This window comes from Herpailurus yagouaroundi, unplaced genomic scaffold (assembly GCF_014898765.1).
Source record: "Herpailurus yagouaroundi ecotype Mexico unplaced genomic scaffold, PumYag 195, whole genome shotgun sequence".
NCBI classification, from domain to species: domain Eukaryota; kingdom Metazoa; phylum Chordata; class Mammalia; order Carnivora; family Felidae; genus Herpailurus; species Herpailurus yagouaroundi.
The window spans coordinates 12,788,780-12,808,220 of NW_024412426.1; the positions used below are offsets into that span (position 1 = coordinate 12,788,780).

The 19,441-nt window shown below is 38.0% G+C and overlaps 1 protein-coding gene across 5 annotated transcripts in view; it reads left to right on the forward strand.

The window, feature by feature from the left end:
* Window positions 1-19,441, forward strand: part of HMCN1 (hemicentin 1) — a 492,563-nt gene that overhangs the window by 449,489 nt on the left and 23,633 nt on the right. For 4 of the 5 annotated variants that reach the window (XM_040446605.1, XM_040446604.1, XM_040446606.1 and 1 more), the window contains 12 exons: window positions 203-373; window positions 478-648; window positions 4,118-4,288; window positions 5,054-5,224; window positions 6,596-6,766; window positions 6,938-7,108; window positions 10,553-10,702; window positions 10,976-11,113; window positions 12,148-12,269; window positions 12,950-13,187; window positions 18,000-18,062; window positions 19,099-19,218. In XM_040446605.1, the coding sequence (XP_040302539.1) occupies window positions 203-373; window positions 478-648; window positions 4,118-4,288; window positions 5,054-5,224; window positions 6,596-6,766; window positions 6,938-7,108; window positions 10,553-10,702; window positions 10,976-11,113; window positions 12,148-12,269; window positions 12,950-13,187; window positions 18,000-18,062; window positions 19,099-19,218 (1,857 nt within the window). Of the gene's footprint in view, window positions 1-202; window positions 374-477; window positions 649-4,117; window positions 4,289-5,053; window positions 5,241-6,595; window positions 6,767-6,937; window positions 7,109-10,552; window positions 10,703-10,975; window positions 11,114-12,147; window positions 12,270-12,949; window positions 13,188-17,999; window positions 18,063-19,098; window positions 19,219-19,441 lie in introns of those variants that run through there. The other variant, XM_040446608.1, reaches the window with a different exon arrangement.

Sequence of the window (19,441 nt, forward strand, 5' to 3'; positions counted from 1 at the left end):
ACTGGGAAGAAACTCCAGTTAATTATCTGAAATTTTTCTCTCCTGCATGGATTTTAATTTTACCAAAGAGGGGAGCATCCATAAGCAATTTCTCAGCAATCACAGATCCAGCTCTAGACCCGGCGTGTTAATAAAATTCAATGTATAGCTTTTTTTTTTTTTTTTACCATCACAGAGACAAAGTACAATGTTTTATTTGCAGTTCACGGTGGGTATTCCCAGTGGTCTACATGGAGATCCTGCAGTGTCACCTGTGGCAAAGGCATCCAGAAGAGGAGTCGTCTATGCAACAACCCCTTTCCGGCCAATGGTGGGAAGCCTTGCCAAGGGTCAGATTCAGAAATGCGAAACTGTCAACGTAAGCTGTGTCCAGGTACATCTCTATATTCAGTGGATAGGCACATGTTTGATAGATATTCATTTCTGTTAGCTAACTATGGGTTGTCTTCGTGTTGACGATGTTTTACCTGTGTGTAGTGGATGGTAGCTGGTCAGAATGGAGCCCTTGGGAAGAATGCACACGGAGTTGTGGACGTGGCAACAGAACCAGGACCAGAACTTGCAGTAACCCATCAGCTCAATATGGTGGGCGGCCATGTGAAGGGAATGCCGTAGAAATAATCATGTGCAACATTAGGCCCTGCCCAGGTGAGAATCCACTGATGAGCAAAACTATTCTATTTTTAACTCCTATAAAGGGGTTATACTTATCTTTTTTTTTTTTTGTTATAAAAATAAGTTATGGCCTCTACCCTGGAATATATCCATCCATTCCCTGTGTTCTTAATTATGTCTCACTGATACAAGCTTCTGAAAGATATGGTATCAATGTTAAGTAAAATCCCTGACTTAATTGACCATCTATTGGTTCCACAAACTGTGGTGTATTTTTAATCATGTAGAGGAAACGTAAGTATTTACCGTCATAGAATTTTAGAAGTAATAAGGACCTTAAAATCTAATGTAGCCATTCATTTTCAGGCAAGAAAAATGAAGTCTAGGATATTTAAAGACTTTCCCAAAAACACACAATGAGTGAGGGCTAAGATGATAATAGCAGCCATTCACTAAATACCTGTGTGTTCTGGGAACCGTGGCAGGTGCTTTAAGTACACGTTGTTTGACTTTGTAAAACAACCCCTCACCATAGGTATTTTAGGGCTCTTTCAGCTTAAAGTGACAGAAACCAAACTTGAATGAGCTTAAGTAGAAAATTCTACTTTCAGGTATGACTGAATTCAAGGATTTGGCCAGTGTTTTTACTAGCATGTTTTCCATCTCTCATCTTTGCTCACCTCTCTTTGGCTTTATTGTCCATTAAACTCTTTCCATGCAGTGGAAAAAATGACTGCTGGCAGCTAGTAGCTCACAGGAGACTTGTAACCCAAGGCCTAAGAAACAAAGAGTCTTGCTCTCCCTCAGATTTCCTATCAACCTCTGAAAAAGAGCCCTGTTTGATTTTGTTTGGGACTCATGCTCACCTCTGAACTCAACTAAGTCCAGATACTTGGATAACCAGCTTGAGTGACTTACCTGCATTGTAACAGGCAGGGCTCCTTGTTTGACAGCCTAAAACAAGTTATATGGAGTAGAAGAGTATCTGGTCATTCATTCATTCATCACTTATCCATTCATTTCTCCAACAGATATTTATTGAGCACCCATTCTGTGCTCAAGGCATTTTTTCATTGTTCAAGATAGAATGATAAACAGATGTAATAGAGTTCAGATATTGATAAGCACACTGAACAAACTCAGAGTTGAACTCACAGAATTTAACTGGGAGAGATACCTAGCTGATTTTAAAATGAAACAGTTATCCACTACATTGGGTATTGCATCCTGTTGTACAAATGAGGAAACCAAGATTCAGGAAATATATGATATGATAATTATGATAATTAATTCCCTGATGTTACATGGCTAGTAAAACGTGAATCAAGGATTTGAATCCAGGTCTGTCTGATTCCTAAGCCTATTTGCTTAGATCCTAGGTATCTTGATTTGCAGTTCAGAACTTACATTACATTACAAAAGTAAAATACTGTCATGAAATCTTAAATAAACCAAAGCTAAAACTATTTTTTTAATCTTTAAGAATTAGAAAGCTAATTATAGGGACACCTGGGTGGCTCAGTCAGTTAAGCATCTGACTCTTGATTTCAGCTCAGGTCATGATCTCACGGTTGTGAGATCGAGCCCTATGTCGGGCTCTGCGCTGACAGTGTGGAGCCTGCTTGGGATCCTCTCTCCCTCTCTCTCTGCCCCTCCCCCACTCAGTTTCTCTCTTTCTCTCTCTCAAAATAAACATTTTTTAAAAAAGAGAAAAAAAGAAATTACACAGACAATATATGAATAAACATCAACCAATCACCAAACATTATCTCCAATAAAAGAATGCATCTGTGCTATAAGGCTTTATAAGAGGTGTGGGCTTTTTATTAACCCCAGCCTTGAAAATAGGACATCTTAAAATAATTGGAATAGCAGACTTTTTTCAATGACATAGCCCATATATGAGGACTATGAGCATCAGCAATCTGAATTAATAAAGAAGTAGTTTTGAGTAATATCTGCCTTATATTTAAAGGCTTTCTTCTTTCTTTTTAGGTTCAGCCAATACTTTTTAGTCCAAATTTTTGTCAGCTAAAATAAATGTGTATGACAGTGTTCGCCTGTGTCTACAAAGTACAAAGGATATGTAGGAAACTCAACTAGAAAATAGTTAATTGAAAGAAAATCCTAGGTGTGTTTTAAAGTACTTTGTAGGGGCGCCTGGGTGGCGCAGTCGGTTAAGCATCCGACTTCAACCAGGTCACGATCTCACGGTCCGTGAGTTCGAGCCCCGCGTCGGGCTCTGGGCTGATGGCTCGGAGCCTGGAGCCTGTTTCTGATTCTGTGTCTCCCTCTCTCTCTGCCCCTCGCCCGTTCATGCTCTGTCTCTCTCTGTCCCAAAAATGAATAAACGTTAAAAAAAAAAATTTTTTTTTTAAATAAATAAAAAATAAAGTACTTTGTAAACAAAGCAGTCAAATTATAATTTCATTACTTGGTTTTCAATTTATTCTTTTGGTGTCTTATAGAGTTTGTTAATAGAATCTTTAAACCCTAACCTTAAGGCCCTATTTTGGTTCATATCTTGGTTAAACTGGATGACCACAAAAACATACTTTATGAGCTCCATATCTAGAAAGTACCCTTAAAATAAAAATATGACTTGATACTGACTTATATGTAAGAGAAACAATAATGTTGATTCTTAGCCCATGCACCTGGTAGGAAACATAAGGTTGTTTCAGTCTTGTGGGTAGATGCTGTCATCTGTTAGTAACCAAAAGGAAGGTTTTAGTATCACTTCTTGGAAACTACTGGTCAATTTTTTGTTGTTTAGGAAGCAGGTGAGTGTGTTATTCAGAACTTTTAATTCATGAACATTATGTAATGGAGACAATTTTTAAAGAGCTACAACTGTGCAAATCATCATGTTGTTGAAAGATCCAAGTGTATTTTTAAACATGAAGCTGAATCAGGCTTAAAGATGTGGTCTTGAGTCTAGAGTCCAAGTTATCGGGGCGCCAGGGTGACTCAGTCAGTTAAGCATCCAGCTCTCGATCACAGGTCAGGTCTTGAACTCAGGGTCGTGAGTTTCAGCCCACACCCAGTGCGGAGCCAAAGTCCAAGTTACCCTTGTGGAAACATTCATATTGTCTATAATTGCATCTAGACCTGTCATACAGCCTTGCTTCTAAGCTTCTGGTTCCTTCCACTTTCCCCAGAGCATAAAGCACAAATACTTATCTAGGATTTTTAAACTTAGATTGTGTTTACATATAGTAGTTTGATTACATTCTATTTTAATAAAATAGTCCCTGTGGATAATTGTAAGCATTCATTTTGGCATTAGGTAGCCTTCTGAATTTTCCTATAAACACTATTTCCCATGAAAATCTAACCAGAAGCAGAAAGGAAGAACATTATTTATGTTTCCTTTGGTTCAATTTCAGTCGTTTTAGATTCCAGGCTAATTTAGCTCATTACTGAGTTCATTTACTTGTATAATTTTGTTTAACAAACATGGTTCTGTGACTTGCAACTCTGTCTCTTGGGATATTTGTAGTTCATGGAGCATGGGGCACTTGGCAGCCTTGGAGTGCATGCAGCGAGAGTTGCGGTAAAGGTGCCCAGATAAGAACAAGACTGTGTAATAACCCACCACCATCATTTGATGGGTCCTACTGTGATGGAGCAGAAACACAGATGCAGATTTGCAATGAAAGACCCTGTCCAGGTAAGAGACATACAGTGTTTATACCCTTAATAAATTATCTGGGTAACATGTCAGTAAGAATCAATGTCAATAAGAACATCACCCCCAGCGGTTGTGATAGTAGTTATTTACCCAAAGGATACATAAACACTGATTTAAAGGGTCACATGCACCCCAATGTTTATAGCAGCATTATCAACAATAGCCAAACTATGGAAAGAGCCCAAATGTCCATCGACTGATGAATGGATATATACACAAACATACACACACACCATGGAATATTACTCAGCCATTCAAAAGAATGAAATCTTGCCATTTGCAACAGCATAGATGGAGCTAGAGAGTATTATGTTAACTGAAATCGGTCAGTCAGAGAAAGACAAATATATGATTTCACTCACGTGGAATTTAAAAAACAAAACGAATGAGCAAAGGGTAAACAAGAAAAAAGAGAGACAAATCAAGAAACAGACTCTTAACTGCAGAGAACGAAATGACTGTTTCCAGAGGGGAGGTGGGTGAGTGGGGGGAATGGGTTAAATAGGTGATGAGGATTAAGGAGGGCACTTGTTGTGATGAGCACCGGGTGATGTATGTAAGTGATGAATCGCTAAATTCTATACCTGAAACTAATATTGCATTGTATATTTACTAGCTGGAATTCAAATTAAAATTAGAGGAAAAAATAAAAATAAACCTTCAAAAGAAATAAGAAGAACATCACCCAACCTAACAATGCCCAGAGTATTAGTAACAGAGCACATATGTTTTTCCTTAATCCAGTGGATGGCAAGTGGACCACTTGGGCCAGTTGGAGTGCCTGTACTGTGTCCTGTGGAGGAGGTGCCAGACAGAGAACAAGGGAATGCTCTGATCCTGTCCCACAGCATGGAGGGAGCAGATGTGAAGGGAGTGATGTCCAGAGCGATTTTTGCAATAATGACCCTTGTCCAAGTGAGTGTTGGAAATAGTGAGTCAACATTATACTTTCTTAAAGGTTTATTATGGCCTCGGGGCGCCTGGGTGGCTCAGTTGGTTAAGCGTCCAACTTCGGCTCAGGTCATGATCTCCCGGTCCGTGAGTTCGAGCCCTACGTCGGGCTCTGTGCTGACAGCTCAGAGCCTGGAGCCTGCTTCGGATTCTGTGTCTCCCTCTCTCTCTCTGCTCCTCCCCAGTTCATGCTCTGTCTCTGTCTCAAAAATAAATAAACATTAAAAAGAGTCAGAGGTTCAACCAACTGAGTCACCCAGGCGCCCCTACCTTTCTTTTTTCCATAGCATTTTCACAACAAGATACTACAAATTTTATTTTTTAATTATATACATATATTTTTTATTGTTCATTTTCACTAACTGTAATTCATTTTCCCCGAGGAACAGAAATCTTTGTTTCGTTTACTGATGTATCTCAAATACTTAAAACTGTGCTTTGTACAAGGCAATGCCCAAGAAAAAAAAAATTTTTTTTTAATTATTTTTATAAAGTAATCCCTCCACCCAATGTGGAACTTGAACTCATGATTCTGAGGTCAAGAGTGCACAATATACCAAGGGAACCAGCCAGGTGCCCCAGAAAAAAAATTTTAATAAATGAATTTCACAAAGTATATGTATGTCAAATCATCACATTGTATATTTTATTTGTCCATTGTACCTCAATAAAGCTGAACAAAAGATTTAAAAAAATAAATAAATAAATAAATAAAAAAAAAAAAACAAAAGGTTTATTATGGCCTCAAGTCCTTAAAGTTGTAATATACTGTTACTTGATTCCTCTAACTTTGGTTTAGAATAACAAAGTGTCGTACAGTTGCTATTGTGTCTGTGTAATGCCATAGATGTAATTGATCTATATAGGCAAGGACTGTGTCCCTATTTCATTTGCTCTCTAGGACCAGCTGAAGAGTGCAAAGACAAGGGCACCCTTACATGCCCACTGTTATTGATGTTGATATCTTTACAGAGGCAAGCAGGTGGCTCTTTGCCTTAATTCAGTCGCCAAGCTAGATTTTAAGACCCTGGTAGCATCTGAATCCACTGTATCTGGATTGTATGGTCTTGACTCATCAAGAGCAGAGATCTTGTCTCATTCATATCCTTCAGCTCCTGAAACACTGTAAGACTGGACAGATACATACTAAATGGAATTTCACAGTCACTGGAATGTACACCCAGTTTCTAGTCAACACAATAGCTAAACAATCTGCCTTTGGAAGTTTCCTATTTATAGATTTGTATATTTCTTTTCAGTTCCTGGGGAAAGTCTTACCATACTTTTTGGATGAGTGTCATTGTTTAACACCTCTCCAATGGTTCTCTGTTGTAGCTCATGGTAACTGGAGTCCTTGGAGTGGCTGGGGAATATGCAGCCGGACATGCAACGGAGGACAGATGCGGCGGTACCGCACATGTGATAACCCTCCTCCCTCCAACGGAGGAAGAGCTTGTGGGGGGCCAGACTCCCAGATCCAGAGATGCAACACTGACATGTGTCCTGGTGAGCCCCTCAACTCCTGACCAGTAGAATAAGTAAAGCATTTTATTTGGTGCTTATTGCAGAAGCCCCATAATTTCAGATCTGACACTGAGAGTTGTATAGGCAGGGTTACCCTATGTGTAGATTTTAAAACTGATTGGTTAATATTGACCATTCCATTCTTGTTCACAGTGGATGGAAGTTGGGGAAGCTGGCACAGTTGGGGCCAGTGCTCTGCCTCTTGTGGAGGAGGTGAAAAGACTCGAAAGCGGCTGTGCAACAATCCAGTGCCGTCTAAAAGTGGTCGCCCCTGTCCAGGAGACACTACACAGGTATCCAGATGCAATATGCAAACATGTCCAGGTAAGCAACTAAGTTAGACTTTGGTGGAACCATTGCTTGCTTATTTACAGCCTTTCTGCAGATTAAAAAAAGGATACCACTCTGAGCCTACAAATTATAAAACAGTGCCAACTCTGGAAGGGAGAATTAGGAAAAATGTACATTTTCCCTTCAAGTTGGTCTGCACCAAAGCTTGTGGCTGGATTTTAGCTTCTGCTTGCCCCCTTCCAGGCCCCTCTGTAAAACAATATGACCTGCAAAACCATAAATAGTAGTCGTAGGCTTGAAGGACAAAAGAGTTTAGAAGAGTGGGGAAAGCAAGGTCAGATTTCAAACTGAAAAGTGAGAGTTGGAAAGAAACTGAATGTTTAACAGAAACACACAATTAGAGGCTATTCTTTCATGGATGGAAATATGGAGAACATGAATCTGGAAAGTCAAATAAGGGCCAGTTCAGTTGTAGGTAAAAGAGTAGGGGAAGTTCAATTACAATAACCCAAGTCATACAACATGGCTGGATTTGTAAGTGATGTAAAAATTCAGAAGGAACAAAGCCAGAATTCTAGAACCAATGGACCTTAGAAAGACTTTGCTGGAGTCCCAAGAAATGGTGGATAATATTAAGGTTGCTTGTGTCAGAGGATAGACTTTCTAAAGTCTGTAAGAAGATCCAAAAGAACAGTTTCACATTGTTGAAGGGGGAAGATACCACTGAACTTTCCAAAGCTTGAAGGTTGCTTTAGAGATAAAATGTCCCCGGGCTCCTGGGTGACTCAGTCAGTTGAGTGTCTGACTCTTGATTTTGACTCAGGTCATGATCCCAGGGTCATGGGATTGAGCCCCACATTGGACTCCATGCTGAGTGTGGAGCCTGCTTAAGATTCTCTCTCTCTCTCTCTCTCTCTCTCTCTCTAATAAATTTAAAAAAGGAAAGAAAATGTCCTTGAAAATCAAGAAGGCTCATTTGGCAGAGTGAGAAAGAGGAGTTACGTGAAGAGGTTTATAGGATCTAGACAAGCTAAAAGGACAAGTGTTTATTGGTCAACTGTTCAACATGTCTTCTCAACATATCAACTTATTACCAACGATGTTGAGGCTCTAGCATGTAGGCATGGTGATAGTTCTAGCTTTAACTAGGGCATTTTGTAGCTCCTGAGCCTTGTTACAACTCACAGTCAAGGGGTATTATTCATCTAAGGGGTAGTATTCCATCTTGGAGACAAGGGCCCCAGTAGCAGAAGTCCAAATTAAGCAGACAATTTGGATTACAGACTCTGGCAGAGAGTTCCAAAGATCCCAATTAGGTACCCAGAACTGGATGTCTGTTGGTGCTGGGACTCAAGCTCCTCTGGAAACTAGAGTACCAAGGTCAAAATGGTCAAACGACCCAGGTTAAATGGCCCAGAGAACTAAGTGAATGAGTGATCCTTCTACCCGTCTGTCCTCCTGCTTAGGACTAAAGATAAGAAGCGAAAAGTCCTACTATGTCCTTATCTGCTTTCCTGCACCATCTTACACCAAGGTTTCCATGAATTCTCCCATCGCTCTCTGTCCTTTGCTCCTTCTGGTTTCTCAAATATGGCAAGCCACCACCTCTCAGAAGGGTGACACATGGTATTTCCTCTACCCAGAAGGCCCTTGTCCTGCCTTCTCTGGTTTAGTTAAGACCTAAACTTTCCTCAGACTCCACTATGTTTTTACTTTCTTCTCAGACTTCCCTAGGCAGTAGATACTTACACATTAGTACATTTCAATTTTACATTTATTTGTGAAATTCTAATTAATGTCTCTCTCCTTTCAGATACAAGGTCTATGAAGGTAGGCCTGGGTCTTTTTTTTTTTTCTTTCTTATTATTGTATCTTCAACACTTGATGAACAAGTAAATGTAGTCCAGAACATGAAGGCTGAACCAACATGAAAAAAGTGTATTCTCTCATGAATGATCAAAGTAATACAAATTAAAATGGTGAAATACTATATTTACTGATTTTTCTGAGATTGAATACAATTGTACTTCTCCCTGGTATATAATATATAATGGTATCTGAAACACTTAGTGAGTTTTTAAAAAATATATTAGAGTAGCTGGGTGGCTCAGTGGGTTAAGTATCCAACTCTTGATTTCACTCAGGTCATGGTCTCACAGTTCATGGGATCAAGTCCCACATTGGGCTCTATGCTGACAGTGCAGAGCCTGCTTGAGATTCTCTCTCCGTTCCCTTTCTCTCTCATCAAATAATGAATATTTATGAATTTCACTATCAGCTTCTTCCCATTGTGTTTCCTTCTCTTGCCAAAGCATGCAGTTCATTTAAAAAGCATTCATTGGGGCGCCTGGGTGGCTCAGTCGGTTAAGCATCCGACTTCGGCTCAGGTCACGATCTCACTGTTCGTGAGTTCGAGCCCCACGTTGGGCTCTGTGCTTACTGCTCAGAGCCTGGAGCCTGTTTCAGATTCTGTGTCTCCCTCTCTCTCTGACCCTCCCCCATTCATGCTCTGTCTCTCCCTGTCTCAAAAATAAATAAAACGTTAAAAAAAAAATTTAAAAAGCATTCATTAACCACCTATTCTAGTGTCAGTAACTAATAATTTTGTTGAACAATTGGAAGAAGGCATAAAATTACTGTAGAGATGCTTTTTAAAACATATGTGATTGGGGGAAAAAATGTATGATTGTTTTCAACCGAATTGTGTATGTATGAATTTTGTAATACTGTTAAAAGTAAAATACCCGTCTCGAATTTTTCTCAAGTTAACTATTTTCCTATATAGGAAAATATAACTGTTTTATTTAATTGGTAAGCTTTCCGTCTGAAACCCAAGACTGAATAATACCTGTTAGATACTCTACACCTGTGTCAACAGTGACCTGTAACAAGCTCAGGAGCTGTTTTGAGGTGATCCTTTCTTTCCTTCTGTGTTCTCACAAAGGAGGCAGTAGATAAAAGAACATGAGTTTTGATGCCAAGCACATCTGTGTTCAGATCTTCATTCTACTACTTATGTCTCTGACCTTTATTTTCTAGTCTGCCAACTATGACCATTCAAAATGACTTTATAGGATTTCTGACAGGATTAAAAGAGTTAACACTTATGAAGTGCTTAGTATAGTGCATGACAGGCTCGATAAACTCTCCTTATTATCATCATTTTATTACGATCAACAGACACCTTCTTTATTTTGGCTTTGGGACTGGGTGCTGATTGTATTCTTTGGATTGTGAAATAGTGCCATGATATACACAGATTGGAAGCACCCTAGATTTATGTGGGATGATGAGTGTTACATGAAAGTAGAATGTTCTGAAAGCTTATTTATTTCACTCTTAAATTCAGATGTCATAGGATATTTTAAATGTTTGTGAGAAGATTTGTAGCATCTATGAATACTGGCCTTCTTTTCTCCCATGTAACGTTGATGAAATTGTTTCCTTCTCCAAGAATGTTTTTTCTTTCCCCAATAGGTGGGCCCCAGCGAGCCAGAGGAAGTGTTATTGGAAATATTAATGATGTTGAATTTGGAATTGCTTTCCTTAACGCCACAGTAACAGATGATCCTACCTCTGATACTAGAGTAATACGTGCCAAAATTACCAATGTACCTCGCAGTCTTGGTAAGTCTCTTTGCTAATAAAAGTTGCCAATAGCCTCTTTCTTTAAAATTCATATATTATTCTTCGTCTTCTGATTTCTGCTTGAAATTTCTAGAGGATGCTACTACTAAATGATCTGTATGATAGCGCTTCGCTCGATGGTAAACTCTTAAAGACATGTGAGATACTGTTACTTATTTTGTTGTTATTTGAGATTATTTAGGATTCATCCTTATGAATAACTGGCTCTGTAAATATTTTTCTCTGTTACCTTATTTATCCTTTTTTCTTTAGGTCCAGCAATGAGAAAAATAGTTTCTATTCTAAATCCCATTTATTGGACAACAGCCAAGGAGATAGGAGAAGCAGTCAATGGCTTCACCCTCACCAATGCAGTCTTCAAGAGAGAAACCCAGGTGGAATTTGCAACTGGTTAGTGCCAACTAAACTTAATATTTAAGTCTAATATTTAACTATAAAAAACAGGATTGCCTAAAAGTTGCTGGTTAAGAAAAATACACTTATATATTCCCCCAGAGAATTTTAAAGTTTTTGATGCAGTCTTATCATAAATGATATAAAAGCAATTTCATATTTCCCTGTAAACTTTTACTGACATGGCTCTATAAGAGGCCATATGTTTTCAGACAATATCGTGATTTTTTATACCCCAAAAGTGTTTTCTCATCATTTCTCTATTTTTTCTCTTTAAATCCTCAGAGAGGGTTTTAAAGGCCAAACCAGAACAGGAAAATGAGTCCTTGCTGTTAAATAAAGACTTTTGTCTATGAACCTGAGATTCAATCAGGATACCTTACAGAGATCTTTTTATCAAAAAGATGGAAGTAAAAATAAGCAAAGCTAAGGGTTTTTCTCTTTACCCTTAGTCTTAATGAGTATGCATTAGCTATTCATGGTCCTTTCCAAGTGCATACAGATTTTTATAGACCTCCATTACAAATCTTTTCAAAGGTGAACAGCCGCAGTGGCAGTGCTCTTTAAGGAAGAAAGACTGAGGAAGGGGCTTTATGGAGCCCAGAGGCCCATGAGGGTTTTTCATGGCCATCCACTTACTAAGATGCCCCTCTGCTGTTTCTTGAAGCATCGTAAAAAACGAAGCCCTATATGGTTATTGCCAATCTACCTGGTGAAGCTGTCTGTCCCTTCTCTTAGACCATCCATTTTTGTAGAATTGCCTTGCTATTGCTTGTGAGTTTAAAACATGGAATCCTTTGCATAATCATATACTACGTTTTTGCCACAGAAAAAGAAATTCTAGAACATACCATTCAATTACCCTAACACTTTAATTCGGGGACTGAGTGCTAATTTAATCTTTTATTGCCTTTGTTTATGAAGTTTGAACTAAAATAACATAGCTGAACTGACACTTAAGGTAAGTCTGCTGTGTGCTTACACAAACCATATATTTTTTGCTGTTAAAATGAATGAATTGTAATTCCCAGGAGAAATCTTGCGGATGACTCATATTGCCCGGGGTTTGGATTCTGATGGTGCTTTGCTCCTAGATATTTTTGTGAGCGGTTATGTCCTGCAGCTTCAGTCACCTGCTGAAGTCACTGTAAAGGTAAAAATGTCAGGATAACCTCTCTTCACTGTTTATTGGAGTAATGGTAAGATTAGGAATCAAAGATCTATAGAAAAAAAAAAAACATGGGTACCATGTGTAGTTTCCCTTGTTTGCTATAGGGAATAAATATCTAAACCACTAAGGTTAGTAATGGCTAGTTTGTCTTTGTATAAAAATCTTTAGGAATAAGTCTTTACACAGTCTTACTGGTTTCCTGAACATGACTGTACAAGTAGTATTTTATTTAGAGCTATAGTTGACCCTTGAACAACATGGGGGTATATAGGGTGCCAACTCCCTGGACAGTCAAAAATCACGTATGACTTTTGACTCTAAAAACTTAACTACTAATAGCCTACTGTTGACTAGAAGCCTCACCCATATCATAACCAGTCAATTATACATATTTTTTGTGTTATATGTATTATATACTGTTTTCTTACAATAAAGTAAGCCAGAGAACAGAAAATGTTATTAAATTGCAAGGAAGAGAAAATACACTTATAGTACCGTACTGTATTTATTTTTAAAAGATCATATAAATTGACCCATGCAGCTCAAATCATGCTGTTCAAGCTATATTTTTAGCCTCTTAGCCTTTATTTTTCTAATTGTGCATCTCGTAATACCCTCAAGAAAAAAAGATCTGATCATCAAATCTATACTGTCTTCCTTAGGATTACACAGAGGACTACATTCAGACAGGTCCTGGGCAGCTGTATGCCTACTCAACCCGGCTGTTCACCATTGATGGCATCAGCGTCCCATACACATGGAACCACACAGTTTTCTATGATGAGGCACAGGGAAGAATGCCTTTCTTGGTAGAAACACTTCATGCTTCCTCTGTAGAATCTGACTACAACCAATTAGAAGAGACACTGGGTTTTAAAATCCATGCTTCAATTTCCAAAGGTACCTTGGTCAAAGATCATTTTTCCATCCAGTCCTTTCTAAAAGAATAAAATGGGGGCAACTGGCTGGCTCAGTAGGTGTAGCCTGCAGCTCTTGATCTTGGGGTTGTGAGTTTGAGCCCCACGTTGGGTGTAGAGATTACTTTTTAAAAATCTTAGGAAAAAAATGTATTTAATAACTTAAGGGTAAAAGAATTGCATCGATGCCATTCACAATAAAGATATTAGGGCACAGACCAAACCTAGTGATATAAGATTTTCATGTATGTTGTCTATGTTTTGTGGTAGGTAAAGCCATTTTAAAGCCAATCCCACTGGAGTTCTAATTTGGATTACTAATCTGCAGAAAGGTTTAAAAATATATCCTCTGGCAGAATGAGGTTTTCTTTGGGTGCGCCAGGCCATTGTTCTTATTCTGACTCTTGTATTTGTCAAGGAATTTTTTTAATTGCTGAAACAATGTAAAAGTGTATGTTGACCTACCATAGCCAAAGTGGAATGAGCCCAAATGTCCATAAACTGATGAATGGATAAAGAAGATGTGGTATGATATACATACACACACACACACACACACACACACACACACACACACACACACAGATACATACATACACACACACAATGGAATATTACTTGGGGATTAAAAAGAATGAAATCTTGCCATTTGCAACAATGTGGATAGAACTAGAGTATATTATGCTAAGCAAAATCAGTCAGAAAAAGACAAATATCATATGATCTTAGATGTGGAATTTAAGAAACAAAACAGATGAACACAGGAGAAGGGAAGCAAAAATAAGATAAGAACAGAGAGGGAGACAAACCATAAGAGAATCTTAAGTACAGAGAACAAACTGAGGGTTGCTGGTGGGGTGTTGGGTGAGGGGATGCGCTAAATGGGTGATGGTCATTAAGGAGGACACTTGTTGGGATGAGCAGTGGGTGTTGTGTGTAAGTGATGAATCAGTAAATTCTATTCCTGAAATCATTATTACACTATATGTTAACTAACTTGGATTTAAATTATTTTAAAAAGTGTATGTCAACCTAAACTAATAAAAAAAAGTTTCCATATTTTAAAAGCAGTTTTTAAAAATTGTGCAGAAATAATCAGGATTCCAACTGTCATTTCTTATTCCTGGACATTATAATGTTTCAACTGCTTTTCATTTTCTAAGCATAATTCTACAACCCTTGATCTCAGTGGTCTCTCTATGCTGTGTAGTTCTTTGATGTGTCTTTACCCTGAGATCCCTGTTTAGTTGTAAGAGACATCCAAACAATCAGCATTCTGTGTTCCATGAAGCTTTGATGCTAAGAGATACTTGCATGTGGTTTTATTATGGACACTAAGTGTTTGAATGGCTTTAACTTTGAACTTTAGGCTCCTATGAGTACACTTAATATAATTCATATTGGCCTTCGCTATGTACTGGCTTTCTTAAGTAGATCCAATTAGATTTTAAGTAGCATCATTTTGTCTTATCATGCTCCATACACTAAAAATTCATTTTTGCAGCTTACTCTTGCTTTCACCACTTGTGTATATGACTATTTTCTTCATTAACAGCTATCAGAACTGTCATTGAATTTGAGGTCATAGTAATCTAGGAGAACATGTTCACATTTTTTGAGATAATCATAGATTCATAAGCCTTATAGCGAGTAGAGCTCCACACCACCCACATGTCGCCATCACCACCTCATTTTACTATGGTTGTGCATGTTCAGGTCACAGAGACAAAAGAAAAGAGCCATTGGAATGAAGATTTCTGTTTCTTTTCCTCAATGCCCACTTTTCAAGTCTAATCTCTGTTTTTACTTTTTCCAGTACTTAGTATAATTAAAATAAGACAACTTGATGTAAGACTTTCGTTAAAAATGAACTTACACCATCCAGGACAAAGGGAATTAAAATGATTTTTTAAAGTCGTGTACGTTTGTTGCCCAATCATGTAAATTCTCTAAGCCTGAACTGCTTAAAGGTCTTTGTGGTATCTGTAACATTGTAGTTGGGGGATCTGGATTCCACAATTGGAGAAGACACACTATAGGACATTTATAACCCCTTACTATTTTAGCTACTATGAGTCTATGAATTACATCTGGTATCTGTGCACATTTGTTGAGGTTCCTGTGAAATACAAGAATTATGTGCTTGCAATTTCTTTATAAGTGACCACCAGGGGGCAAGCTTGCATTCTTGGTTGCTTAACCACCAAGTTCTTTCTCTTCTGTATTGGGTCTAGACAAGAGCTCTGGCTACAATGCAGTTAGAATTACCTAGAGAGCTTCATGAAAGTTCAGATCTCAAGGCACAGAGACTTTGGCTTAGCTAGTCTAAGGTAGGGCCTGGAAGTCTGTATTTTTAACGCAGCATTAAATGATTCTAATGTATCTGGTCTGCACATCAGCATTTGGAAACTGCTGGTCAAGTCAACTCACAAATATAAATCAATACATTTTTAAAAAATTGTTATATCTTTAAAATAAAAAATTTGTTTTTAAAATATAATTATAAAATATATTTATATTTTACAAATTCATTAGCAAAAGGCATCAGAAAAAATAAAGGAAAGATCAGTTTAACTACAAGTAAATTTTTAAACACTTCTTCATGGGAGAAAAAAACAAAATTGAGAAGGTGAAATATATATCAAGAAAGAATATTTGCATTGTGTATTATAGATAACTATGATTAATCTTATACAAGGCTCTTAAAAGTCAGTAAGAAGGGGTGCCTGGCTAACTCAATGGGTAGAGCATGCGACTCTTGATCTCAGGGTCGTGAGTTCAAGCCCCATGTGGGCATAGAGTTGGCTTAAAAAAATAAATAAAAATAGAAGTGCCTGGGTGGCTCAGTCAGTTAAGTGTCCAACTCTTGGTTTTGGCTCAGGTCGTGATCTCAGTTTCGTGAGTTCGAGCCCCACGCCAGGTTCTACACTGTCAGCATGGAGCCTGCTTGGGATTCTCTCTTCCTCTCTCTCTGCCCCTTCCCTACTTGTGCTGTCTCTGTCTCTCTCAAAAAAAATGATAAACCTTTAAAAATTTTTTTAAAATTAAAAAGAATTAAAAGCATTGTTAAAAATCAATTAAAAGAAAGCAACACCCCAACAAAAAATACATAAAAGCTATGAACAGCAAATTCACAAAGGAAGAAATAATAATGACAAAATGAATGTGAAAAACTGTCTAACCTCACTAATAAGCAAAGAAATATAACCTAAAACAATGAGGTACCATTTTCCAATTATCATTGTCAGAGATTTAAAAATATGATAACCACTCAGTATCAGAGAGGTATGGGGAAATGAACACCCTAGTACATACTGCAATCAGTGGTTAATTCATGTGATGTTTCTGGAAAGCAGTATGTATCAGTAACCTTTCAAACATTCAGATCTTGGTAGTTATCTCATTCTGGGGGGGTCTGCCCTAAGAAAATCACAGAAATGGCCAATAATAAATATCCTGGAAGCAAGAGGTAAATATGTAAATGATGGCACAGCTATATGATAAACTCTTAAACAGTCATTAAAATAATTTTAAAGGAATATTTAGCTCATTTATTCAAAATACTTGTTCAGTGCTTTCTGTGTACCACCTACTGTTTTGGGGATTGACAATAAAACAAAGAAGAGTATGCATGGCCTAATAATAATTGAAAAGCAGCATACAGTATGATCTAAACCTGGGTTGCCCACACCACAGTGATTATAAGGAAACTTTTATACTGATTGAAAACAGAGCTTCCTAGGCTGACTGGGATAGGACCAAGGATCTATATTTTTAATAACCTCTATTTTATGACCAATAAACTTTGACAATTATTAATCTCTAGAGTGCAAGATCCTGACTTTTTGAAGTGTATACTTATAGAAGAAAAAACATCAAAATGTTGGCAGTAGTTTGTTTCAAGTGACAAATTTACAGGGAAATCTATACTTTTCAAAGTTTCTGTAATTATTATACATTGCAATAACAAATATTTTGTATTGCCCCCCACTCTGTCTAAAGGAAATCATAACTAATATAATTCAAAACAGCATACTTTAACTATAACATAAAGAATTAAAAAAAGGAATACTTTGGTAACTCGAAAGGTGTTTTGTTTAAGTTTCTTTATGTCAATAATGTTTGAAAAATATTTGCTAAATTGCTTAAACCAGTGAAGGCAGAGTTACTTTCTAAGGAAAGATTCCCTAACTAGCTTATTTGTTCTTGTTACTATGTTTGTTTTTGTCATAATATGCCTGTCTCCCCTTGCTTTGACTGCATGGGAAACAATTGGTCACACATAGGGGACTCTGACCCAGATGATTTACACTGCAAAGGAAAGAGATCTACAAAAGGAGAGAAGTTCTTCATTCGAGTTTCTGGTTGTCACTGGCATAAGTTATTTTTAAGTGGCTTGAAAATAGTGTTCCTGCTTCTAGAACAGGCAGCATAAGTAAAGGCTAGAAGAATAAATAGGACTTTGTCTATGGTTATACATTATGTACACATTGATTCTGGATCCTTTTGCATGATCACAGAATGGTTTGGCTTCATTTTCTTTTGATTAATGTAAATAAATTTAAACAGAAAATCTATTTCCAATGGCTGCTTGCCAATCATCTCTGGACTGTGATTCATTTAGTTCTCAGTTGGGAACAGGAAAAGTCTTCCATTCCTGCTTGTTTTCACCTATTGCATTTGTTGCACAATGTGTTCCATCTTTGGCATATCTTCCCAGGGAAGATTGTACTGGAAAGAAACAAGGTACTGACATTCTAACAAGCCATTAATTTTCCTTTTCTCTCTGTGGTAGGAGATCGCAGTAATCAGTGCCCATCTGGGTTTGCCTTAGACTCAGTTGGACCCTTTTGTGCTGGTAAGAACAGGAATAATGAATTTTTGTTTTTATAAAAAAATATTAGTAATGGAATCTGTTTAATGGACACTTATTGCCATTTTGCTAGATTTGTAATTTTCACAACAGTCTTACAAGTGTTCCATTTTATGAGTGAGGAAATCGAGATGGAAAGAAGTTAAGTGGGGGTGCCTAAGACCACCCAGCTATCAAGTGTCAGAGCTAGATTGGAATTTAAGGCAGCTGCAAAGCCCGTACTCTTTCAATCTGACCACAATCAAGTGTGTCAGGGATCGTGATCAAGTACAGAGATGAAGTGAGCACAGGAACAAAACACTGGACTCTTGTCATTTGATGGCCATGGATGTGAAACATAATAATAATCCAACTCTGAGCCACCTAACCCTAGAACTGCTCAGAGGATAAGGGCAGGACTGTGGGCCAAGGACTAATGACTAAGCCAGCCCCATCAAGTGCCAGTACAAGAGAGCCACAGATAACTAAATAGCTAAGTAAACAGCTGGAGGAGCTCAAGTTTGCATACACAGTGCCTTTCTTTCACTGGTAGGCAATTTAATGTAGGATAGTGGTAGACAAGTGGTCTTTAGAAACTGTATTGTCCAGGTTCAAATTTCAGCTCTGCCAGTAATGACCTGTGTGACCTTGGGCAATTTATTTAACCTCTTTGTTCCTCAATTTTATCCTACAAAATGAGGATAGTAATAAAAGCATCTGTCTCCTAGGCATGTTGTGAGGGATGCGTTAAGGTAGGTAAAAAAGCATTTAGATCCCAGGATATAGTCATTATATCTTAGCTATCATCCCTGTTGTTTTAGAATTAATCTAAACATCTTCACTATCAAAGATTATTTGGGGACCCAAAATTAATTTATTTCATGCTTCTATTCTGCGGCACCTAGAGCATTTTCTGTTAGGTTTGATTCAACTCACTGTGCTCTGTAAGCAACTATTTTACAAACTACCTTCATGGACTTTACTAACTTCTAGTAAGTAGGGGGTTTACAGACCAATCGGGCCTTTTTATTCCTTGTTTCAGATGAAGATGAATGTGCGGCCGGGAATCCCTGCTCCCATATCTGCCACAACACCGTGGGAACCTATCATTGCTCCTGCTCAAAAGGCCTCACCATAGCTGCCGACGGAAGGACTTGTCAAGGTATTCACAAAGCTAAGCCTAATAGATACAGCCAAGCATGGTCACAGAGAGCTCTGACCTAGGAAAAGTGTGGCAGGCCAGTGTTCTTTCCTACTCTTTCCTCCTCCATGTTGGCAATAAACACAGAAGATCTTCTCTCAGGTTGAGAGAGGAACAGACAGAATACTGCTCACACACTGCCTTCATGTGGGGCACTGTACAAGCAGGGAAGCCGGTAGTAACT